At 38.7% G+C, this 26,499-nt stretch overlaps 1 protein-coding gene and 1 long non-coding RNA gene across 3 annotated transcripts in view; one reads left to right on the top strand and one right to left on the bottom strand.

Moving 5' to 3' along the window:
* The first annotated feature begins 6,657 nt into the window (after nucleotides 1-6,657).
* Sprr1a (small proline-rich protein 1A) lies at nucleotides 6,658-8,574 on the top strand. The gene is made up of 2 exons (NM_021864.1): nucleotides 6,658-6,686; nucleotides 7,792-8,574. Exon 2 carries the CDS (start codon nucleotides 7,811-7,813, stop codon nucleotides 8,267-8,269), a length of 459 nt encoding a protein of 152 aa, NP_068636.1. The 5' UTR covers nucleotides 6,658-6,686; nucleotides 7,792-7,810; the 3' UTR covers nucleotides 8,270-8,574.
* Nucleotides 8,575-18,467: 9,893 nt separating this feature from the next.
* LOC108350274 (uncharacterized) overlaps nucleotides 18,468-26,499 on the bottom strand; it is a 31,002-nt gene continuing 22,970 nt past the window's right edge. The window contains exons 2-4 of one of the 2 annotated variants that reach the window (XR_010064356.1): nucleotides 22,199-22,319; nucleotides 20,967-21,062; nucleotides 18,468-18,808 (exon numbers count right to left, since the gene is read on the bottom strand). This is a non-coding gene — a long non-coding RNA (uncharacterized LOC108350274). The remainder of the gene's footprint in view (nucleotides 18,809-20,966; nucleotides 21,063-22,198; nucleotides 22,320-26,499) is intronic. The other variant, XR_001837014.3, reaches the window with a different exon arrangement.

Genomic DNA, 26,499 nt, shown 5'->3' with positions numbered 1-26,499 from the left:
TAGGGGATAGATAAGGATCAAAACAATGATAACAATTATTATTTAAAACTCTCTGACATCACAAATATAACTTGATGGGCACAGAGTTGAGATTTCAAATCTGTGATCTACAAGAGGACACCATGTACTCCGAAGAAACTTGCTAAGGAGGCACAACTAAACAAATAAGAGAAGGAAACATCAACCACAGAAACCACACTGTTTTCTCAAGATTCCTTAATGGCAGAAACTCTCTGTAGAACATATTTAGCCTTATGTTTATCCTTCAACATCCCATAGATTAATGAAGGTTCTGAGCAAGAGTACATCAGCCTGAGCTTCCATTGTTCTGTATAGTCTCTGTATCTTTTGATCATTCAAACACAGAGGATCTCATCTCTGATCAGTGGAGACCTGTTATCAGGTCATGACCTGGCCATTGCTTCTTGTAAGAGTTACTTTCCATAGCACTGCACATAGTTGTCAAGGAACTATAATACAGCACAGCTCATCTTTATGAACTCTTGGAAAGTTGATGATTTCCCTACCTCTGTTTTTTTTAACCAAGGCATGCTCAGGTCATGGAGTGATCAACATTGACTTTAGTCATCACCTGGTCTTATAAAGCAAAGATTATGTAGTCATTGTCCCTATCTAATAATTTGAGGTAAAGTTAGAAAGAGGTAACCCTGAAAGTTTTATAAAAATAAGTAAGGGAACTAGTGTAATCTCAGAGGCCAAGAAAGCTAGAAGAAAGATTTCTATCTGAAGGAAGGAGGGAAAGGGGGAGCATTGCCAACAGGAAGAATAGTTTGAAGTATTTGAAACCTCATCTCATTTCACCATTGTAACAATGAGTAGAATAAATCACATTTAAAGGTGAGGACATTCAAGTATAGGAAGATGAATTATGTTGCTCAAGGTAACTTGACTAAAAGGGCCTAAAGAGCTGGGCTGAAGGTTGGCTCTTCTTCCACTTCAAGAAAGAAAAACTAGGTTAAAATTTTATTCAACTCTACAGGGATGAAAAGATAAAGGGAGAACTTAAGATTGGTCTTTCCCAAGGGAAAGGAGAGAAAATCAGGAATCCCAGGCTCTGCCCAAATTGTCTAAGAAACAAGCTATAGAGCCAGAAATGTGTCACTTCCACATCTTATTCTTCCCCTGCCCAGGGTTAACGGTTGTCTAGAAATGCCCTGGTGTTGAGTTCATGTGCTCACTCTTTACTGATTCCACCACCAGGATGACAGTCCAACCTTCTCCAGTCTGTTTAGGTCAAAGTGTTCGGGAGGATCCAACACTTGTAGGATCTGGTGTTTCTTCCTTCTGATACTTTATTTCAAAGACTTATGAGTTTGTAGAAACTTAAAAAAATTGTGATAGCCTGAACTGAGCAGCCAAACTCTACTTTTCCTTGTTCTTCCTGATAATCAGAGAACACTTAAAGGTAATATTCTTTAAGGCTCAGTGTTTCTCAATTTGAATGTACTTTAAATGCACAGTCTTACAGAAAGTTGAGAATTGAACTTTCTTTGTACAATCCAGACCCCAATGGAGGTGAAATGAAGGGAGTAACTGAACATGGAATCTGGGGAAAGCCTGATCACACTAGTCAATCTGAATAAGTTTGTAAATGAGAGGTGTCCAAGAGGCACGACTTCTATCCTATTCAGTAGCCAATCAAGCAGCTGAGATGAAAGGGGCCAGCTTCTATCATGGGAGAACAGTAGCCATCTGGGGCCACTGGCCAAGACTGAGAATCCTGAAAGATGTTTGGCAGCTACTCAGTCTCTCATATCCTTGTGTGGTAGTTTATGAGGTGGTACTCACATTGGCCCTGGTGGCTGAGAAACTAAGAATATTCAGGGGGAGAAAACTTCCTCGGCCATCAAGTGGGAGGAGGACCAGTGCTAGTGTCAAGAGAAAGTACCAGTGCCTAGATCTAGAGCCTGCATTGCACCCTAAGAAAATGCAGACTGAGGCAGGAAGAAAAATCTACCTGGGGCAGGTACCCAGTGAAAAAGGCTCCTTTGTTGTTTTTTGTTGGTTTGTTTGTTTGTTTCATTTTGTGGGGAAGGAGGTTCCAGATAGAATTTCTCTGTGTGGTCCTGGTTGTCCTGGAACTCACTCTGTAGAGCAGACTGGCCTCTAATGTAGAGATCTGCCTGGCTCTGCCTCAGCCTCGGCCCCCTAAGCAATAGAATTAAAGGCATGTACAGTCATTACCTGGTTCCATGGAGGTCAGAGAAATTTTCCAACTGTGTGGTTCCAGGTGTCTCAGAAGTGGGAAATAGGCTCTTTGGGACTAATAACTTTGCCTGAAAATAGCATCAGATATCACTGCGGAGTTCCTGCTTTTGGAGCTCCTGAGGAGGGGACTTGGGGAGAAACAATTCTAAGTCCTACTAGAGCAGACTAAAATGAAACAATGGGTTTAGGGTTCAGGTATACTGGTGGCTCAGACACCAGCCCACAAAATGGTGGTAATGACATTAGGTAATAATGATGTAAAGACAAGAGGGAGGCAGCAGAGATATCATATGTCCTGTCCTGAGTTCCTATAACCTCCTTTCATATCATTCTGAAATACCCTCACAAAAGGGATACTCTTTTATATTCCTAAACACTACTGAAGAAGGCTCACAGCTGGAGCAATGGCTCAAGGATTAAGAGCACTTGCTACTCTTGCAGAGGACCTGGTTTCAGTCCCCAGCACCTACAATATGTCTCACAACCATATTTAATGCCTATTCCAAGGGATCGAACACTTTCTTCTGACCTTCATGAGTGCACACATGGTGCACATATATACATGCTGACAAAACATTCACACACAGAAAGTAAGTTAAATAAAACTAAGAAAGAATTTAAAGAAGTCTTCAAAGTTCCCTTTAGAAAAAAATATCATTCCCTTCTTTTCTTCTTCCTCCCTCACTCTCTTCTTCCTTCCTCCATCCTTCCTTTCTTCCTGTATTCATTTACTCATTCTTCAATTCTACAATTGCCAATAACTGAGCAAATACTATAGACCAGGCAGAATATTTCCATGAATGAGAACCAGTACTACTGGGACAGAGTCGAAGAATGATCTTGACTCAGGTTCACAAGAGGTGATCTAGCTGTGCAGCTAGCAAGTGTTTCAGAACCATTTAGCTGTGTGTTTGTGCAGAGGAGGGAACAGAGGTGTGGGAAGAAGGGTCATCTACACCTGAGTTTTAAGATCATTTAGATGTTCCGAAGGTCACACCCTTTAACAGGTAGTGTTTGTAATGCAGTTCTGAATCAGTGACATCAGTGTCATGTTATGTTGATCAGAAGAAATTGTTGGTGCCTGGTCTAAAGTCTGCCTCTTCATATGCCCTCAGAACACATAAGTCTCTGTGATAGGGAGAATCTGCAGAAAATGACCATCATAAAGGGTCTGTACTTCTTTTTTCTTTTTCTTTTTTTTTCTTTTTTTTCCAGGGCTGGAGACCGAACCCAGGGCCTTGCGTTTCCTAGGCAAGCACTCTACCACTGAGCTAAATCCCCAACCCGGGTCTGTACTTCTTGACAGGTATTCAGACATGTGTCACCCTAGCCATGCCACTGTGCTATCTTAAAATCCCCTCCTGGGTAATATAAACTGAAATCAAAATAGTCCTTTTTTAAAGTTAAACTATTTTTAATTGTTTCAATTATTTGCATTACAAATGTTGCCCCACTTATCAGTCCCTCCCAAGAGTTCTTGATCCCTTCCCCCTCCACTTTGCCTCTCAGAGGTTGGTCCTCCCACCCACAAACCCACCCACATATCACTCATTCTCCCATATCCCCCTTTCCTTGGGCATCAGGTCTCTACAGGATTAGATGCATCCTCTCCCACTGAGGTCAGACAAGATAGTCCTCTACTACATATGTGCCAGGGGCCATGGACCAGCCCATTTATACTCTTTGGTTGGTAGCTTAGTCTCTGGAAGTTCCCAGAGGTCTGTGTTAGTTGATACTGTTGATCTTCCTATGGGGTTGCCATTGCTTCAGCTCTTTAATCCTTCCCCTAACTCTTCAGTAGGGGTCCCTGACCTCAGTCCAATGATTGGCTGTAAATATCTGCATCTGTCTCAGTTAACTGCTGGTAGATCCTCTCAAAGGATAGCCATGCTACTCTCCTATCTGCAAGTACAAAATTGAATAGTATTCAGCTACTAAAAATGAGGTTATTATGAATTTTGCAGGCAAATGGATAGAACTAAAAAATATCATCCTTACTGAGGTAACCCAGACCCAAAAGGATATATATGTATGGTATCTACTCACTGATAAGTGGATATTAGCCAAAAAGTACAGAATACCCATGTTACAACTTGAGACCATAAGAACTTTAAGAAGAAGGATGGTTCAAGTGAGGATGCTTCAATCCCACTTAGAAGGGGGAAGGAAATGATCTCAGAGGGCAGAAGGAGGAAGGGATCTGGAAGGGAGAGGGAAGACAGAGTGGAAAAAGGGGGCAAGACTAAGTATGTTGGGAAACAGAAGAAAACCCAGAAGGCCAGGAGAATGAATGGAAATATATAGCTGTTGTGGGGTGGGCATGGGTGGGGTGGGTGGTCTGAACTTCCAGAAATTTCCAGAACCCTGGGATGTGAGAAGCTGCCAGAACTCAGTGAGGGTGACCTTAACCAAAATGTCCAACAGTGCGGGATAGAGGCTGAATAACCATCTCCAATAGATTGAAAGGGTTCCCAGTGGAGGGATGGATTCACCAAACTGCCTTTAAAACTTTTGACCCAGAATTGTTCCTGACTAAAAGAGATGCTGGGACAAAAATGGAGCAGAGACTGAAGGAAAGGCTATCCAGTGACTGGTCCAGCATGGGAACCATCGCATGGGCAGGCATCAAATCCTGATACTATTACTGATGCCACATTGAACAAAAATAGTCTTTGGGGCTGGAAGAGATGATTCAATGGTTAAGAGCACTTGCTGCTCTTGTGGAAGACCTAAATTCAGTTTTCAGCCCTCACACACTGCCTCACCACCATCCTTTATGTAAGTTACATGGAATCTTCCACCTTCTTCAAACATCCATTGTCCCTGCATACATTTCATGCAGGTAATGCACTCATACACATTAAATACATACATCTAAAATTGTCATTTTAGTACCATGGCCTTTTCCTTCCTCTTTTAGACTCTGACTGACTGGAGGTTATTTGAACTATACTATTTTTCTCCCTTCTTTTAGACAGTACCCTTGAGGGCTCAAGCTATTTCTGTGCCTGGTCAAATAATGATATTCCCATGGTGATATGGGTTTCTTCTTGGTTCTAACAAATACTAACAGACTGTCTAATATGTGTCTGTCATTTCTGTCCCAGACGCTGTTTATAGATGAAGCCACTTTCCATGGTAAATGTGGAACCTTTCTGAGGGAGACACTGTATCATTTTCAACCACTGGGATTGCTAACTTAGGAAAGTCTCTGGGGATAGAGAGATGGGTCAGTGGTTAAGCATTGAGTTCAATTCCAGGGAATCATAGTGACCTACAATCATATGTCATGACATCTGGCTCCCTCTTCAGTGTGTGTGAAGATAGAACACACACACATACACACATACACATACACACACACATAAGCATACACGTATATGTACAAAGATTTTAAAATTCACTCTTTTCATGTCAGCTATTTGATTATTTTATTCCTCCTTATGCTAATTCATATCCCTTCTACCTTTTGCAGATCTAGACACCGTGATTGTTTATTCCCAGAGCCTTGTAAAGACAGTCTTATCTTCACAAGTTCATCTTGGTAACAGCTTAGGGCCCAACCACAAGGTAGGCCAGACCTCTTTCTGGCTTCTCACAGAGCCATCCAAACCTCTGCTGTTGTCCCTAGGATAAAATGGTTACAAAAGGCTTCCAGGTCTTCAGATGTGGGGAAGAATTCAACTGGGCTAGAAAAGAGGAAGTAGCCACAGTCAGACGGTTGGGTGGAGTGGGAGAAAAGATTACCCTGGAAAACTGATCAGCTTGAGCAGTTGGAAATTTCAGAAACAGGTTGTGGGGAGAGGAGGGAGGTGTGGTAAGGAAGCAAAAGCAGGTTTTCCTAGGTTAGGGGCCAGACAGAAAGGGGTGGGGCTATAGATGGTATGCACATAATTTTTAATGTGTATAGTTCCATGGAGTTGGAAGGAAATGTAAGAATGTGCATAAAGTTATGAATCATCCACACGGTTAGCAGATGGTTAATACATCTGTGTTTCCAGCACACATCTTCACTAAGAGATAGCAAGTGCGCACCCGCTTCCCCCTTTCCTCTTTGCTTTACTTGCTTACAGGCACATACAGAATACCAGGATCAGCTACCTTAAGGAAGATAGCAGGTGTCAGGACCACTTCAAACCTCCTCCATGCCAGCTCATTAACCCTCTCACAACACAAGCATGACACCTGGGCCTGAGGAGGAGGGTGACAGGCAACCCAGGTGACATCATTGTCAAACTGTCAGTGTCATTATATCAGCTGGGCGGTTTCCATCACAAAAGCTGAGTCAAAGGGTGAACTAGGGAAGGAGAGTGAGTCATAGGTGACTGGTAAGAAAAGAAAACAGCATCTGGGGCAAGTGTGTTTCCTGGAGGTGTTCTTCTTATAAAAAGCCAGCTGCCCATTGCCTTCTCACAGAATCCACACAGACTGAGAGCCTGCTCTTCTCTGAGTATTAGGTAAGTCTCTGCTTGCAACTGATTTGAAATTCTTGCTTACTTTTCACTATGGAAAACTGTTCAATGCTAATGTCTATGGCAGAGTTGATGAGGGGTGTTTCTGACAGTTAGAGAACAGTAGCACTGTTTGCTCAAATTGTAGCACAGTTTGGGTCTGGGAACTTGAGAGACTGTTCAGTTGGCCACCTTAGTAGCCAGACATGGAATCAGAGATCAGGGTAGGGGAAGGAAGGATCCACTCAAATGTTCACTGAAGTTCACCGCTGGATAAGCTAAGGCTTAGGTCTAGACAGCTTTCAGAGTTATTGTAGTACATACTGATAGGGACAATATAGAAATTTAATTCACTAAAAGGATCTGCTAAGGCAATGTTGTGGCCTGTATGGAATATGTCATACTTGCACTCTGGCAGAGAAGGTGATAGAAGAAATTAAAATGCCATGCATAGACAGTACTAGTTAAAGAAGTAATGTTGGGAGGGGCTGTGCAGAGGCCCATGAAATATGATGGACGAGAACATGATAAGCAGATATGGAAATGGAGAAAATCTATAGGAAATCATGAGAGTATAAACTAAACAAGCAAAAGCATGGGCTAAAGTGTAGCCGTTCTGCAAGTCATATTGTGATTTATTTGACCAGGAGGTGGGTATGCTGCTGCCTTTGGGTGAATGTACTTTCCAGATGTCCTGGTGTGTTGGTTCACAAGCCTCTCAGAAGCCAGCTTTATGGAGACACTTTATTGCCTTTTAAAAGTATTATTAATATTTTGGCTAGCATATATTTTAATATGAGGTTTTTGTATGCGTGTGGCAACATACTTTGGTCTTTTCGTTTATGGCTTGGAGCTTCTTCAACTAGGTAGATACCATGACCAGGGAGAATGAGAGTACAGGAAAAGCCCACTGAGATGGACCAGAGCAGACCACTCTTTGATTCATCATCTATGAAAGACCCAGGAATTATCACACCATGTTTCATTTTCAAGCGTAGAAGTCAGCATGGAGAGGGGCTCTTTCCTCTAAAGGGGCCTGGAATGAAATTGACTTGATGTTGAGGTTACCTTCTCTTTCACTGAATCACTAAATTTTCTGTTCTGTTTCCAGAACCAAGTACTACCTAATCATGAGTTCCCACCAGCAGAAGCAGCCTTGCACTGTACCCCCTCAGCTGCACCAGCAGCAGGTGAAACAGCCTTGCCAGCCACCACCCCAGGAACCTTGTGCTCCCAAAACTAAGGAGCCCTGTCACCCTATTCCTGAGCCCTGCAACCCCAAGGTGCCAGAGCCCTGCCAGCCTAAGGTGCCAGAGCCTTGTCAACCTAAGGTGCCAGAGCCTTGCCAGCCTAAGGTGCCAGAGCCTTGCCAGCCTAAGGTGCCAGAGCCTTGCCAGCCTAAGGTGCCAGAGCCCTGCCAGCCTAAGGTGCCAGAGCCCTGCCATCCCAAGGCACCTGAGCCCTGCCACCCTGTTGTTCCCGAGCCCTGCCAGCCTGTTGCTCCTGAGCCCTGCCAGCCTGTTGTTCCTGAACCCTGCCCCCCAACTGTCACTCCATCACCATACCAGCAGAAGACAAAGCAGAAGTAATATTGTCCATAGCCAAGCCTGAAGATCTGATCACCAGATGCTGAGGCTGCTTTCCATCCTGCTTATGAGTCCCATTGCCTTGTGCTACACATGCTGTGACCTCCAGTCTTAATCCTCCATCCTTGCACCACCTAAAAAGTTGTCTCTCATCCTCATCCTCAAGAGTTCTCGAGCCACTCAACATTACCCAAAGTCTCATTGAATGGCTAATCTTTCCATGGCTCAGGATTCATCTGAATGGGGGTGGGGAATAAGACAAGTATATGTTCAATATTCTTCCCCTCATTAAACACCTTTTAACTCCATACCTGGCTGTGTGTGTATGTATCAGTGGCTAACTGAACTGTCATGACTTTCTCAGTATGAATCAGGAACTAGCACAACAAAACCTGGTCAGTAGGTTTATGGCTAAAAGATGCCTAATTTTGTGATTGAGTGTGTAGGGTGTGTGTGTGTGTGTGTGTGTGTGTGTGTGTGTGTGTGTGTGTGTGTAGCTGTAATACACACAGAACACACTGATACAAGAGTATTCAAGATCACTTGGTGTCTATTACTTTGGGAAGCCACAGAGTTTTCTTCTTTCACCTGAGTTGATCACAGCCAAGGGTGTTTGATGCATATTTTATCTCATCATTCACTGTAAAGTCTTTGCCGCCAGTTGTTTCTATTTTGTTTAGTTGATTCTCTTAAAAAAACAGTGCTTGTGTATCCAATCTGCATATTTATTTTTTCATTCATCTTTCCTTTTTGACATAACAACACATAGTTCTAAACATGGAAACATGTTCTGACTTCAAACATGTACACACCAAACACACACAGGAGACAAATCCTTTCCACAGACATTGAAACACATTTCCACATGGTTAGATCTCCAAAATCATGCAACATATACTCTAACCACATCAGTCAGTCATTCCTCTTTGAGTGCCACTGAGTGCTCACTGAGGATGGTGCCTACCCTAGGAGTAACCCAAGAAAAATAGCCCTTCCCATCCCCCTCTCTCTTCTTCACATTTATACACACTGCTAGTGTACATTTTAGTTCTTTACATAAAACTTAAGAGAAAATACATTAAATGAAAAGGGTTAAGAAAGAATATTTGCAGGCTTCAGAAGACATATTAGTCCAGGTAAGATAAAAAACATAAAGTCAAGTGTGAGTAGGTTAGTAGGACATAAAATATTGGAGTAAGGGAATGTTGAAAAGTATTTAGTTCATGTTCCAGATACCTTGCATGGGGCAATCATTACTAAAGGTAACCAAGAAACTGAATTTCTGATTTACTGAAGCAAAATCTATGGCTCATGTCTCTGGTTTACTCTACTGACACTCTTTCAGTTTCCCATGATAATCAGAGAGTCCGCATTCATGTAACTGACTACAGAAAGCAAGGAGAAATTTCAGAGGGGCTTCAGTTTTCCCTGGGATGTGTCTCATAGTAGACATGTAGTACCTGTGGGTTATACATGGGCTCCAAATTTGGAAAATGTTCAGAGATAATTGGGAAGCAAAAGACAAAAATTGATTACCAAGGATTTGTAAGTTGGGCAGCTAGTGATCTGGCAGAGAATGACATCACATGTGTGCACATGTGAAGTGGTTTCAAATTATGACATATTGCCATGATGGAAAATGTCATTAATGTTTCTAGGAACAGTCATCATTGGCAGACCTTGAGTTAGGACACTGGTCAGAACACTAACATTCAGAGGTATAAAGGAAAAAGACTTGAAGTGTTGGGAAAAATCAATCAAATTCTTTACACTTTGGGAGGTCAGGCAGAAGGATTACAAAGAATTATAAATCCATGTGAGATTATCAATTCATTCTGACCAGCCTCAAAAAATTAAGTGAAAAAATATTTTGAGGTGTATAGTTTAGTGATACAGCATGTAACTAGCATGGGTGAAACTGTACATTCAATACCTAGAAACACACACAAAAACATATGCATTGTATGCCTTCTGCCCTCCACTGGGAATTAGTCATTCCTGACACATTTCAGTATTACACACAGCATGAAGGATGAGACTGAGGCATCATTCCCATGGGAAAGTGCTTGGTTGTTTGTGCCTAAATGTGTAATCATACTATGATCAAATAAGAATAATCACATAGAAAAATCCTAGACTGTGTCAGGATCATAAAAAATACCATAGCATACAATACACATAATCATATCTATGTATAACACAAAGGGAAATGTGGGAGTAGATCTGGGAGAGAAAGAAGGTATGTGTCATGGGGACTGTGAGGAGAGGGAGGAGGGAAAACTGTGTAATATATAAGAGAAGAATAAAACAAAGTAAAACAAAACAAAAGGCTGGCAGTTTATTTCTGAAGGCCCAAAGCCCTTTCCAGAAAATCAGCCCAAGGTTAAAAATAGTAGGGACATGGTTTTAAGTTTGTTGATTTGTTTTTCCACACCTCCCTTCCCTCTCTCCTTTTTTGTGTGTGATCACAGAAGCCAAAAGCATGTTTGGGTGTGATAATCAATATGACTCCATTACTCTATTCAATTCACAACAACTCTAGTCTGACTCCCTGACTTTTGAAACTGGAATCCCAAGATAACAGAGCACTGGGCAGGAACAGAACTATCCTCTTCCCCCACAGCTCTTTTCCTACTGTGAGAGGCTGTCATTCCCTCTGTGAACAGTAGAGGGCAATTGCTGCCTTTGATGAAGAACCGAGAACTACAGGTTCCCAGCGTGGTGAATTGCTGACTGCTCTTTATGCAGACAAAACCATGAGTGCTCAGTTCTACTTTTCATGATTGCAGCTTGGTCTCCTCATTGTTACATCAGTGCTGTTAGCAAAGCCACAAGTCCTCAGGTCACAAGCCTAACAGGAACAAACAAACAAACAAACAAAATATTGTAAAGGTTCATTTGTGTGTTTCAATCTGACTACCAGATGTTAAAAAATTTACTCCAAAGATATGGAAATTTCTCCAAGAATCTCATGCTGAGTAAAAGGCCCTGGGCAGAGGTATGACTTGCCTCTCCAGAAAGATATTTCATACAGTTCTAAAAACTTAACACTTTACAGGATGAAATTCCAGCTCAGACAATGAGGGACACACTTGGATCAGGCTTGCGTAGATGGTATACCTATGGCCAGATATTTAATTTGAATACTACTTAAGGCAGATAGGCTCAGGGGAGAGGGTGTCTTGTATGTTTTTGTCCCTCTTTCCAATCTGAACACATTGAATAAATCGTTTTCTAATTTCCCCTATTAATTTGGGTCTTTTAACAATATTTTAGGTTTATTTTATTCAGCATATATGGTTTATGTGTGCTTGACTGCATGCATGTAAATGTACCTCATGTATGTCTGGTGCCAAAGGATGTCAAAAGAGAATGGCAAGATTCCCTGAAACTGGAGTTTCAGATGGCTTTGAAACACCATGAGTGCTGAAAACTAAAACCAGATAGATCCTACCTTTCTAGCCTCAAAGTGGCTCTTTTACCCAGCAAAATTGGGTATGGGTGAATGAAGCTGTCTTTGGAGCACATAGGCTGTTTGAAATCACCCATGTGTGTTGAAGAAAAAAACCACAGTATCAGATTTATGGAAGAACTTTGTATGAGGTAGTTCACACTAGACTGCTGTCTGAATCCCCCTTAGCTCTGTTTGGCATCTCTTCTGTGGGTAACTGTGCCAACCACTTTTCTAACCAGTTTCCTCTGTAGACAGCTTCCTCCTCAGGCAACTTCCTCCACAGGCATCTTCCTCAACTTCTACTTGACTCCACATTTCCCTTCCTGCACTTCCTTTTACCCATTTTCTGGATAATGTTTAGCACTTGCCCACCCAACATCCTTCCCCAGATCCAAGTACCTAGTCTGGACTGTTGGATTATTAGACCTCCTCTGGTATTCAGATATTGATCTGTTCAGCTCTCAATTTGCACAGCTCATCTGAAACTGCTCTGTACTGCCCACCTCGCACACTCGATCTGAACTCAGCTCTGACTCCCCATGAAGGCAGGAACATTCTCTGTATACCCTGGACTCAGCTTGCTCCATCAAGTTGTCCAAATCATTGAACGCTGATAGTCCATCCTTTTGCTGAATGATTGATTTGACAGAAACATCTGCCCTATGGATTGGCAAGGAAGTTTTGTTTTACTTAGTCACCCGGGTTACTTGGGCTCCTTGCCCTGTGCAGTTTAAACATCTTCCAAGTCTCTCCATTTCACACTGCTGTATGGACTTAAAAGGCCTGCTTATGGACAGGAAAACTTGTTCCTGGAGCCCAGAGGTGATCTTCATCACTGGCCTACTGTCCCCCGGGACCAAGGCATTTCTACAGTATTATGGAGATGCATCAAACCAGGAGTATAAACTATGTCTGTGCTTGAGAGGGAAAGGAAACACACATCAAGGATATTCAAAGCCTTTAACAGCCTACTCCTTTGTCCATCAATTTTATATTACTCCATTGCCAACCCTTAAAATAGGTTCTGCCAAGGAAGTGATGGCAGGAAGTTAACCTTCTATCCTCCTCCTCACTATTTGGGGCGATATATAGTCTCTTACATCAGCTTATCATGAATCAGGTCTTCATAAACCAAAAAATTAGGACATTGAAATTACAAATGATCCCTTTCTCATTGCCCAGGCAGTGTGGCATGGTGAAAAAAGGAAGGAAAAATCCAATAACATCAGTGTGGGTGGATGAAGGATGGAAGTCATAAACTCTACTTACTAAGTAACATAAACCCACTCTGGGTGGAACCCCATGGTCCTCTGTTGTCTGTACTGGTGTCTTGAGCTCCATTGTGATCATTAACTTCTATAACCATGCTTATGAAATGCTTGAGAATCTAATGGCCGTCTTTGGCATGATGTGCTTCTAGAAAACCTGCAAGTCCTTCTAAGGTCTTTCCATGCTTGCATGTTATATTGGGGTTATGAACAAGGACTGCTTTGTACATATCATAATATTTTTAAAAAATATTTTGTATTATTTTATACGCATGGGCGTTTTGTTTATATAAATACCTGTGCACTACCTGCCTATCTGCTGTCTGAGAAGCCAAGAAAAGGGAGGTGGATCACTGGAACTGGACTTGCATATGGCTGTGAGCCACTAAATGGATTCTGAAAATCTAATCTAGGTCCTCTTAAAAACCACCTGGTGTTCTTAAGCTTGGAGCCATTTCTCCAGCCCTTGCTAGAGCAGGAAGGGCTTTGTGATGACCAGATTCAGAGTCTCATATAAGCAATGACACAATTCTAATATGGGTGTTATAGTCTGTTTCCTGAGAATTGTGTCTCTCAAATGTTAGCATTTTAGTTTTGCCTTGTGTGTAGCAGTTGAGTGTCATATTTGCTTAGAATTTTCTTTATCATAACTGATAACTTAAAACTGACAACTAATAAACTGATAACTAAAAGGATGTCAAACTGCCATTATGTAAAACTTACCATGAAGTGAAAGCATAGTTATCCAAATTATGAATTCTTTTAATATTGATCAATTAAAACATTTATCAAAATGATACTGGAATAAATTATTTTTATCAACCAAGGACAGAAGAACTAATGTCAGCTAAATTTTTTTAGTTAGAATCACTATTGCTTTGTTTTCATCAACTAAGAATATAAAATCTGATGTCTGCTAATATGTTGTAGGTTACTACTGCTATATTTTTATTTTTATCAAGTAATAATACGTGAACTGATGTCTATTAACATAACAAATTTCCTCTTCCTAAAAGACAACTATATATGACCTGAATCCACCTTTGTATCTGCCTTCCTCCTAAAACTGCAGAACCTCCTAAAAATAGAGACATTCGGACACAGTAACATTTGGAGGCATCAAAAGGCATTATTCAGTATTTTTGCTTTAGACTATTTGATATATTTTGCATCTGCAGACTTGGTAGCTCAAAGTGGGCCCATAGAAAAAATTACAGTTTGATATCTCCTATTCGTCATAGATTCCACAACAACCACAGCCTTAATAGGAAATGTAAGCCTGGAAATCCTCACCCTTACAGCTACGTTTCATCAATATACATCTCAGCCCTTGCTCTATCCACCTTGGCATCCGTACTTTCTTGGGATGCTCTCAAGTTGTATTTTAAGTCTGTCCTTATTTCATTCCAGATAGCTATATCTTAATCCCTTTCCCTCTCCCTCCCCCTTTTTCAGTCCCCACCCCTCCCTCTTTGCTCAAATGCTAGCTTCACAATGATGTCAAATATGACAGTGCCTTTAGTTTTCAACCCCATCCTCATCTGAAAATCGCATACCTTATTTTCTGCTGCGGTCACATGAATGAGAGAAAACACCATACATTTTGTCTTTCTGTCTGACTTACTTCACCTAATATGATCATCTTTATTAAAATCTATTTTGACGCATGACTCACAGCTAGTGACTAGTAACTGCTCTTTGGTACTGTCTTCAAATACAGTCCTTGCAGTCTCAAGTTTCTTGGGTGGACAGACCATATACGTTTTATTACCTTAGGATGGGCACTGACTTCTTTAGTCTTGTTTTTAAACTTAGCTTACAAAGTTGTAGCTTTCCATATGGCATTTTCACATACATTTAGTTGTGGCAGGTCACTCTCCCCTTACCTATTTCTCTGCAAAAGCTAAGTGATTTTCCCAGAAGAATACCTGTTGCCATCTTTTCAGCCCAAAGTAGTGTCTGTCCCTTATGATAAGTGCCCTTCTTGGAGGCAATATATAGATCTTACTTTTTAATCAATTCTTCTTATTTTTATTGTTTGACTGGAGAATTTAGACTGTTAAAAATCAGTTACAACTGAAAAGTATGCACCAATTCCTGCCATTTTGTTGGCGTTAAAGTATTTTCTTTCTCCTCTATTGCTTAACTATTATACAACTGTGATTTATTTTATTCTGTGACTTCATGAGTCCTTTTCTTCCTCTTCACTTTGAAAGAGTGCTTCAGTTATCTGCTGTAGAGCTGACTGACTGGTTATGAATTCCCTTTGCCTGTTTTTAATCAAGGAAAGATTTATACTTCTTTCAATGATGACAGATATGTTAACTAGGCATAGTATTTTGGGTTGGCAGTTGTCTTTCACAACTTGAAATGCATCATTCCAAGTCCCCATGGCCTTTAAAGTTTCTGAAAAAAAAAAACGTGATAGTGTCCTGATAGGCCTATTTTTATATATGACTTAGTTATTCTTTTTTGTCACTTTTTAAAAATCTACTTCCTTTGTTCTGCATACTTAGTAGTTAAATTATAATATTATGAGGGAAGTTATATTTGATCCTGTCTGTTTGTAGTTCTATATGTCTTCCATAACTGGATTGCCCTCTTTTCATCAGCTTGAAAGAATTTTCTGCTATGGTTTTGCTGAAAATATTTTCTATGCTTTCAGAATAAAATTCTTCCCCTTCTATATTCATGATTCTTGGATTTAGTGATTTATGCTAGACTTTGCTTAAATGTTCTAATTTTTTGTCTTTAATCTTAGATGTTATTTTTGTTTGATTCATTCTGTTCATGAAGCTTTCTGCAGAGCTTTTTTATTTTATTTACTTTGTTTTTCATTTCTTGTATTTAAGTTCATTTTTTATTAATGTTTCCTCTTGAGATTTTTGTTTACTTATTTGTTATTTTGTTTCCATGTATGCATGTGTAGTATACTGGTGTGTGCATATACATTGTCATGTGCAAATGTTCACATTTTAATATGTAACCCAACAGTTGTTAGGCCTCTATCTCTATCACTCTCTATTTTTGAAAGGAAGTCTCTCACTGAACCTAGAGTTCTGTAATTGATGAGACAAATTGATCAATAAGCTCATCTTCCTATTCTTTTACTTAGGACTTGGAATATTCATGTGGTACACCATCCCCAGCTTGTACATGGAAGGAGGAATCTGAACTCAGGTATCATGGTTTCATAGCAACTGCCTTAGCAACTGAATAATCTCTTCATTCCCACTCACTTTCTCCTGTATTTCCATCTCTTTATCAAATTCCTCATTTTAAAATTGACTTAGATTTATTTTATTATTTAAATGTGTGTCCCCCTCTCTGTTTTTCTGTGTGTGTGTGTGTGTGTGTGTGTGTGTGTGTACATGAGAATATACTGAGAAGCCAGAAAAGGCTGTTGGATTTCTTGCAGCTGGAGTTATGGTTGGTTATGAGCCACTTGACATGAGTTCTGGTAACCAAACTTGTGTCCTCTAGAAGAATAGCAGGAATTCTTAATGACCAAGCCATGTCTCCAGCCCCCGAATTTCCCCTTTATATCCTCCACTGACTTCCTATTTATATTTCCTCATGATTTGTTCAGGAGTTTATTTTCTTTTTGATTATTTAAACATCTTATTGTTAATCCTTTAAGTTTGTTGTCTGAGATTTCATTTCCTTTACCCACATGGGAAGCCATTACTATGAATTAGCAATTTTGGAGGAATTATAACAACATAACATTCTTTACTCTGGAGATTTTGGATTGGGGATTATACATCTGAATTTAGGGCATAGATTACATTTTATTTTAGTTTGTTTTTGTTTTTGTTTTGTTTTGTTTTTAGATATTCTCTTATTCTCTCAGCAGAAGTGTTTACAAAATTCAAGAGTAACTTAATTATTATAAGGTGATGGTGTTTGCCTTGAGTAGACTGTTGGATAAGACTTCCTGAACAATATTTAATGCCATTCTCTTTTTAAAATATTATCTGCAATAAGCACTATCAAAAGGTAACTATCTTCCCTTATGCTCATCTTAAGTACGGGCCTCACTCCTCATCAAGGAAACTTCTCTTTGAAATTAGTGGAAACTCTTAGAGAAAAATCACAACTAATCAAATATAGAGCTGTGGCACCCAATCCTTGTGGATTTAGAAAACATATCCTGCACTTAAGGTTCATGTAACATTGTAGAAGGAGCAGAAGAATTCCAAGAATCAGAAGCACAAGGAGTTTGCTGTGGGATTGTGTCTCCCAGGAAATCCAGAAACTATACCCATGAAGTCTCACTAACAAGACTGCCTAAACATGAGCTGAACAAGGATGATGAAAAGGACATGCCGAGGAGAATAGGGAAAATATGAGAAGGCCTCAAGCTTACACAAATAAATACAGGCAATCAAAGAATGCTGGAACTAGGAGAATTAATAAGTATATAATAGTGAGTTGATTAATTTTTATGTAGACACAACTAGGAAGAGGTAAGTTGAGAAAATGTCTTTCCACAACTAGCCTATAGCCAAGCATGTGGGACATTTGTTGATTAATGATTGATGTAAAAGTGTCCAGCCAGCTGCAGGAGTAGATGCCCCTAGGCAGGGTCCTGAATTATATAAAAAATAGCCACTTAACAAGCTGTAAAGAGCAGGCCAATAATCAGCATTCCTCCATAACCTCTGCTTTGAGTTCCTGACTTGACTTCCTTAGTAATGGAGTGTGTCCTGAGAGTTGTAAGCTGAAACAAACCCAGAACATACCTTTCCAAAACACAGGGAATGAATATCTGTGTTGTGCGCATCCACAGACAGGACATCTATGTCACACCATTAAGATTCATGGAAATCATGAAGATAGAGAAGAAAGATGGAGAAGAGGGTTTGAGGGAAATGCTGTCAGTAAAACTTCACTCATGAACTCACAGCAGTGATACAGCCCTTTCCCAAGACCTGCAGAAAATCAATCCAGTAAACATTCCAGCATGGAGGGAGAATGGCTCATGAAATACTTCCCTTAGTTGAAGACCTATTGCCATTTGATGCCTTTTAAGGAAGAAAATTAAGGTTTTTTAAGGGTATGGCCATTGGAAAGTGGATCAAGATCCAGAGGATGTCTCTATACCCACCATGAGTGTATGAGCAGTACAAATTAGACAAAGTAGATTTTGAAAGAAGGAAGGAAAAATATGATAGATAGATAGATAGATAGATAGATAGATAGATAGATAGATAGAAAGATAGAAAGATAGAAAGATAGGAATAGGAAGTAGTAGAAAGAATGGGAGAAGGGCTAGTATACATTGAATGCATGTATGAATTGTCAAAGAATTAATAAAGAATATTACTAAAAGACAAAACTAAAGAATAAAATAGGGATAAATCTTAAACAGTGATTACAAGGTGAGGATATTTGATCCACCCCAAGCAAATAATCAACTCTGAATTTAGTGAAAATTAAGTCATTAAGCTGCAAAATATCAGGGGTGAGAGTTACAAAGAACTTCTAGACAAATCCTCTTATGAAATGTTTAAAGACTCTCATATTTCTATTATCAATAACTGTGGATTTTAGATACCATTTCCCCTCTCTGAATCAGGGTATGTAACTATAATAAATACAGGAGTCATTTCTTGGTTTTGGAACCTTTTATCACTAAAATAAGCAATGATATGGACCTACATCAGCATGCCCATCCCTTACAGAACAGATGATGTCACACTTTCTACCAGTTTGACAACTACTCATCACCTTGTTGGACAACATCTTCACACAGCTGTCACACATGTCTAAGCAATTGCCAATGGAATCTGGGTTGACACACTATACAGGAAACATCTGTCAAGAAAAAGAATGCACATACTGATTTTTAAAAGATTGTCATAAAAGAATTTTTGGTGACATATAAAATATTCAGATTATATGAACAAAATGAAGGCTTTAAGTAACATGAATGAAAAACTGCATCATGCTAGTAATGTGTGCATAAATATGGTACTATTCAGAATATTCTGACATTAAACACAGCAAGATGAACTTGTCTCTGATAACATTCACTTTCTTTTTTTAGTAGCTTGTGTTTTCCCCACTATATAGTTACTTCATTTTAGTATTAAAAATATAGAGGCCAGCAAAGAAGCTGCTAGACTTGAAGTAGAAGAAAATTTTCCTATCCATTCAGAATGATCTTATGTTCTGCGTAGATCCCAGATAAACACACTGTCCAGTGGTGTAGACCATGATTCCCTATTAAGAATGTTCAAGTTCGGGGTTGGGGATTTAGCTCAGTGGTAGAGCGCTTGCCTAGCAAGTGCAAGGCCCTGGGTTTTGTCCCCAGCTCTGAGAAAAAGAAGAAAAAAAAGAATGTTCAAGTTCCCCCACTCTATTCCCAGTCTTCTGTTAAAGAACTGAAGAGAATCCAACTATCCCTTGCAGGAGCAGCCCAAACAGTTGACTTTTTCTATGAAGCCAGTTAACTACTAAATGTAGGTCTGTTCCCTTTCTGCCTATACTTCTTGGCTCTTAACTCTTGCCTTCCATGGCATGGCAGAATGTATATCACTAGTTTAGTAATTCTTGAAGTAGCCTATTGTTTCTGATAGCTTTGAAGTTCAAACGACAGTTCTGGATATCTCAGGTCCACTTCTTGAATGATGACCTGTGCACAAATTTAGAAACACACACTTGGTTTCTCCTCAGGGTCATCTCTTGATTTACTCACCTTCATTTTTCTTTGCCCTAGCAGACCTATGATAGTCACAATTGTTGAAAAGGACTTCATGGTGAAGATAGAAATTTTAAAAACTTTGATGTATCCTGACTTACACTTTCTAAATTCTGGATTTTAAAAAAGTGTCACTCATGGGTATTTTGGTCTATTACTCCTCTAATGTGTTTCTCCTGGACTCTCAGATATAGAGTCCTGGCTCTCTGTTCTTTATTTTGTTCTTCATTTGACTTCTTGCCTCACAACTGAAAGGTTTACATTTCTCCAGATCCAAAAAGGAAGTCTAGGTTCCAGGTCATATGAAGTCCTACTGATCCTAGACACATTTGTAAGCCCAGTTCTATGGTGTACTGCAAGTTTGGCATGTGTCAGGCATATCACACATCGTTGTCTCATAAGATTTATGAACACTGGATTAATGTCTGATTTCTCACATGGTATGTCTCCCCAGCTTGTATGAGCTTCTTAGATACTTCATTTCTTCTACTACAGTGTAAGCAGAAATTAGGAAAGGACAATCTTTCATAATCTATTTCTATTTTTGAGAAAAGTAGAAGCATGAATTACATAGATCCATAAATAGTACAATTAGAATTCTATATGAATTGATGGAAACATTATTATTGTATCTGTTCTATACTGTAACAATATTTTTCAGTATCCCTGATTATTGTGACATAAAAAATCCACTGAAAAATGTTAGCCTTAAATATCTCTAATTTCTATATTTTTTATTTAATAAGTCTTACAGCAATTATAATTAGTATTTTTTATGAAAAGGATAACATATTAAAATAATTATTGATGATAATTGATTTTTAAATGTTGAGATTTTAAAGCCAGAAATAGCTATTTTATTTCAACCCATATATTTCATTGGCTTAGAACCATAGAATTGTATATTTTGATGCCATGTTGTTGCATTTGTGTTATGTAGAGACTCCATTTCCCTAGGGATCTACTCTATAGATGTGGAAAGTGAAGTATGGAGAAAGACAATTTCTAAAAAGCTTGACCTACTGATGGTTTTCATCACTTTGCCCACATTCTACTGGATAGAGTAGAGTTGTGTGGCTCACCTGAATGAAAAGAAGTTTGAAAGTATGCTACATGTGCCAGGGGACAGGATGATATGTGAATACCAGTGGTCTTTCAAAGCCTACAGTATACTCTCTAAACTAGCAATTATATTTTGGCTCTGTTTCACCTTTACAAAATAAAAAATTCCTCTTGAAAAAACTAGCATTTGTGATCATGCATTCCCAGTACCTGAGATCTGTGAGTGACATCTAGTCTTCTCCATAATTTCTTCATAGTAAGTTTTCAGGCGCCAGAAAATATTGGTATAAATGATTGCCTATTAGGCTGGAGAGATAAATCAGTACTAAGGAGACCAGAGTTTAGTTCCCCATGCCCACATATGGTAGCTCAGAACTACCTGTAAAACGCCACACACACACACACACACACACACACACACACACACACACACACACACACACACACACTTCACTGTGTTAAGAAGAAGAATAGGAATCACTGTCCTCCAGTTAAGGGGATATTCAAGACTCAAGCTGCAGTACATGCTTATGATAATGTTTTACTTACGATTAGCCTCAAAAAGAGATTAACAAAATAACTTGTCATCAATCTTATCTACCTTACACAATTTTTCCCTCTTTACTAGATAGAGAACTTTCATCTTTTAACTTAAAGAGAGCACACTTTTGCTCTTCTCTGTTACATCATATTATTACAATCAGACAGCTTATATTTTAAAGTCATTTTTATGTAAAATAAAGGTGGTCTGAAAAAAGTCACTATATTATCATGGCATTATTATCAACTAAGATGAATGCTAACTGACTTAAAGGAGAATGATACAAATAATGGGGATATGTTTGACAAAGAGGTGATTTACAATCTTAAAAGAATGGAGCAAGAAGGCATGAGACTTCATAATGCTACTTTAACTGAAACAGAGGTAAAAGATTATGATTGGGGGAATTTCCATTTAATATTTTTGGAAGTCATTTACTTCAGATAACTAAACCATTTAAAGAAAAGCACTGATTAGCAGGAATGAGAGTAGTATTTCATTTATAGGAATGTATGTCTCAGAAAGAGTGTGCCTAAGTCTGAGCTAATTTTTTCTACATACTCAATGCCTCAAGTAGGGTCCAGAGAGATGAATGCTATCATAAGCCTTACGACCAATGTGCAGTAAGCCTGTGGACAATGTGAAGTATGCCTTCATTAAGCATGGGAAACATAATTCTTTTATCTTCATAGCCTCATCTCTTTTCCTTCTCCTGGAGATAATTTTGATGGCTGCTGATGTTTTGTGGAATAAAATAATAGAAAATCCTTAATTTTATTTTGAATGTACTTTGCTCACCCAAAGATTTCATTGCTTAGATGTTAGTTCACAAGGAATATGTTTACAGAGGGGTACTCCCATATTCAAGAGAGCACATACACATTTTATCCACATTACCCACCGTATATGATCTTCCTTCTTGATCTCAGAAGACATCAGAATCAAACCTCATGAGTCTACATGGTACTTTGGGTTCTCAGTATCATAATCTGAGCAGCCTCTAATCTTTTTAGGAATGATACCTAGAGAAGTAGAAACTGAAATGAATTGGTCTTTCTGCTTGTAATTGTAAATATCAATCTTCATTTGAGAACTCTGAAGTGATTATTAATTCTGATATACTCAGTCAAGGCTTCTAACCGTCTCCTTTTACTGTTCCTTATTCCAGATATTTCCAAAACTTTCAAAAGAATGTTGACTGTGGCATTTCCTTGCATTTTCTTTCCATGTATCCATATTCTTACGCAAATCTTCCTTGTGTTCTGCTATTTAGGACATTCGGTCTTACCATTAGACAAAGTTCTATGCAAGGGCTCTAAGAACTTTAAGATGTCATCCAAGTCTAAATGTATACTTGCATCGTGGTTCTCTACTTAATACCCATGATTTTCACTTATCCTAGAAGAGTAAATTGGTCCAGGTGTTAGGTATTAATCAATACCTATCATGTTTGTTAATTGTTCCCATTTTTCACAGGCTTCATCTGTATCCTTTACAGTCAAGTCTATCCTTTCTTTCAGTAGCTTCTCATACTCATTATCCCATGTGTTAGTCTTCCTTTGGCAAAATGAGTAAAATAGTAATATGCTTTTATACTTTGACATAGCTTCATAATCTTGACATATCTAACACTATAAAGAGAAATAATTCAATGACACACAGGATGTATGTATGTGTATATTGCCTGATCATAGATAGTGTGATATTATTAATTATAATAAATAAAAGGGCTGCCCTCAATTACCCAAGACTCCAATACAACTCATGAAACTTTCCAATCAGAATCTGGGAGATTTTATGGTGTCCCTACATGTTAGTACTCTAAATCTATGGAGTTATTTCATATTTACTTGATTTGTAAACTAAAGATTAAGAAACAAGGGGAATGTTCAAGTAACTGATATGTATGTGTAGGAAGGGGGGTATTAAAACTACCAGCTTGAAAAATGAAATTATGATAGACAAAGCATCTAATAGTGGTTATGCTTCTAAAATATTCTGATAAGCAAAATCTTACAAATTTGTATTCTCTATGATCCATACAAGGGTGTTGAAGGTGATGAAGATTATGATCCTAGTGACCAGAGGATATTGGTAGAGTCCAGAGGAGAGGTCTGACTCAGAAGACTGGATCATGCCTAATACATCTCTGTCTGACCCTAGACACTAGAGACTAATTTATGACCACCTCTATCATTACATTGTGCTTCTGCACACTACAGTCCAAAGTCCAACTATCAAAACAATGAAGTAATATTAGCGACAGAGTCAACAGGTTTAAAATAAGTATCAAGAGACATCAGGAGTACACAAAAAATTAGAAAAACTACTTGACAGGATTATTGATAAAGGTAAGCCAAGATGATCAGATATCAAGAGTGAGAAGTTTTCCTTAATTTAACTCATCAGAATTTTTGGCAAAACTAGGCCCTTGAAGTCCTGCAAGTATGATGACCAAAGTAGAAGCTTGGTTGAAAGGAATTAAGGGAGCCTGTCTAATGCTTACTCTCTACTTTTGTTGAAGGAAATATGCATGTTGTTCTTTTTTTGAATAATATAAGTTACTTATCAATAGACATATTATTTTTGCTCATTAAAAAAATCTGAGCTTGTCTGTTAAGACTTGGTAAAAGGTCATTTGATGATTTTTCCAGCTGTTGGGCAGAAAGGATCCTGTGTGAACAAAAAGAAGCAGCTTAAGCCACAAAGCTAGCCCATTCTAGACCAGCTGTGGTGATAACTCCTTTTAAGATTATGTAAAGTTGTGAGGTTTATTTAGGAGCCTTTTCACTCCTGGAGGTAGGGGAAAGAAGAACCAGCTATGCAACACCAAGAACTCTATAAAAAGAACTCTCAAACCACGATTTATTCCTTTGTGTCTGTAAATCATATGTGATTTTTTTTCTTAAAATCCCCTAAATATCTTAGGAGTTTCTAGATATCTCTAGGAATCACATGCCACATAAACCAGGTACGAGGCTGCTGTTTTCCCAGGAAAGCTTTAGTAGCATTGTTTCTCGAAAGGTAATGTCAGTTCATGGAAGCTACCTGGTCATAAATGACTCTGTGCATAATTCCCAAATGTAACATACCCATCAAGACCCATTATGTACACAAATCACAGACAAAGAAAACAACAAGCAGAGTTACAAATAATTCTTAAAATACTATTGCCTTTATTAATTGTCTATATATTTATTTTTAGGAGATTACAGAGATAAACAATGGTTCCATCTCTCCCCCCCATACAATTATACCAACAATCTATGCTTAATTTAACTAGTTCATAGTTCCAGAGTCTGTTTAAAATCTGCTGTCCCAATATTAAGGCTTAAGCACTACGATATAATTATTTTTAGTCTATTTCTTCTCTTAGTATGACAATATCTATCCATTTCATGACATCCAGTTTCATGATAGGCAGCTTTCCTCTGGACCAACTTTAAGGCGTTTCTAAAGAATCTATGGTGGGGCCAGGGGTATCCTGTACTATTGAGATTATTGATGCCTGTTTCTGTGCATGTTGGTACAAACAAAAACATGGAAGCATTGTTAATAGTTAAAAGTCCTCTTTAATTAGGCTGAAGTGACTGTCAACAGACTTGAAGGGTCAGCATCATCCTTCTTCTTATGTGTGTGTGTGTGTGTGTGTGTGTGTGTGTGTGGTATGTGTGTTTGTGTGTGTGGTGTGTGTGTGTGTGTGTGTGTGTGTGTATGTGTGTGTTTATGTTTCTCATTCATTGTCAGACAACACAGATTCAGCCATTCTAAGCACTCACATAATGGATATTTAGGAGTTACCATGTATATTTGTGTGACTCTGTGGGAGTGGTGCCTCCCATAGGTTCACATACATGAACAATAGTCTCCAGTTTATAGTGTTTTAGGTGATGGTTATGGAGTTTTCAAAATATGGCCCTCATGAGGTTTCAGAAGAACACATTATTAGCAACTGGGCTAGAGAAATTTTTTGTAATATTTTATGGTCCATGCTACAGTTGCCATCTTACTGAATCCTGAGGACTTTCCTGAGTCTGGACTAAAAATTAATAGATTGATGGAAGAAATTTTAAGATAGCATAACATCTTTAGAATGGTTATTTTTGATAATTCTTACAATTATCAACAATGAATAAGAACTAGAGGGGCAGAAACATGTACAGTTTGTTGTGAAAAAAAGAGGACTAAGGAGCAAAATATGATAGCCACAGCATATGCTTAAAGAGGCTCTAAACCTTAAGAAAATTGTGAGCATTAAGGAATGGCCTGGTCTTCTGTAGAACAGCAGGTAAGGTCAGCTCAGAACAAATACCACTCAGTTCTCCTTCTAATTTGTAGGAGGAGAAAGCCTATGGTGTTGCTTTCTCCTAGGAAAAAAAGTGTTTCAGTGTAAAAAAGCTGCTACTAATAAAGTCGAAAGGGGTTTATGTCCATTTCAAGGGGTCAACTGAACTTGTCAGTGTGGTCCATATGTTAGTAACTTTGGAGAAATGCAAAATACATGAGTTGTGGATTTTTGCTCTGGGGTTTCATAGGATCATCAAGACCAGGCAACAATATGTCAGGGAAGTCTTTGCATGAAGGTCTTGAAATGACAAGAAGCCACGCTGTGAAGTTGTGAGCCTGAAACCTACTTTGAGATGAAGACCTTAAAATACTAAAGATGCTAGATCCATGAGACATCTGATAAGGAGAGCTGGTTCCAGTCTGTAACCAGATATATGTTGTGGGCTGCAAAGCTGGAGGGTAAGCCAATTGACACTAGACATGGTGCTATAGAACTTGGTATTTATCCAACTGCGTTTGCATCATTCCATAGCCCAGTAACTTTTCACTATGTCCTCATTCTTCCATTTTTGAATATGAATATATATTCTATGCCATTTTAGAAGTATGTAACTTTGGATTCTTTTTGTTATCATTTTACTATTCAATATTATTTTAATTAATATTTAATTTATTGGTTTATTATTTAATGTACTAAATTTTAATTAATAACATGTAATTAATTTTATATTTAGTATCATTTTATTTATTATAGTTAAGAGACTGCTTTGAATCATGGAAAAAACTTAAATGTTGGACTTTTGTATTAAGATAGTTAAGACAATAAAAATTTCTTCTTAATAAACATGCCTATGGTGCCCAGGAAATGGAATATGGTAGTTTTCCTGAGAAATGTACTCCATAAGTTCATGTATT

This window comes from Rattus norvegicus, chromosome 2, assembly GCF_036323735.1.
Source record: "Rattus norvegicus strain BN/NHsdMcwi chromosome 2, GRCr8, whole genome shotgun sequence".
Taxonomy (NCBI): Eukaryota; Metazoa; Chordata; class Mammalia; order Rodentia; family Muridae; genus Rattus; species Rattus norvegicus.
Note: the sequence above shows the minus strand (reverse complement) of the source record. Positions and strands in the feature narration are given on the sequence as shown.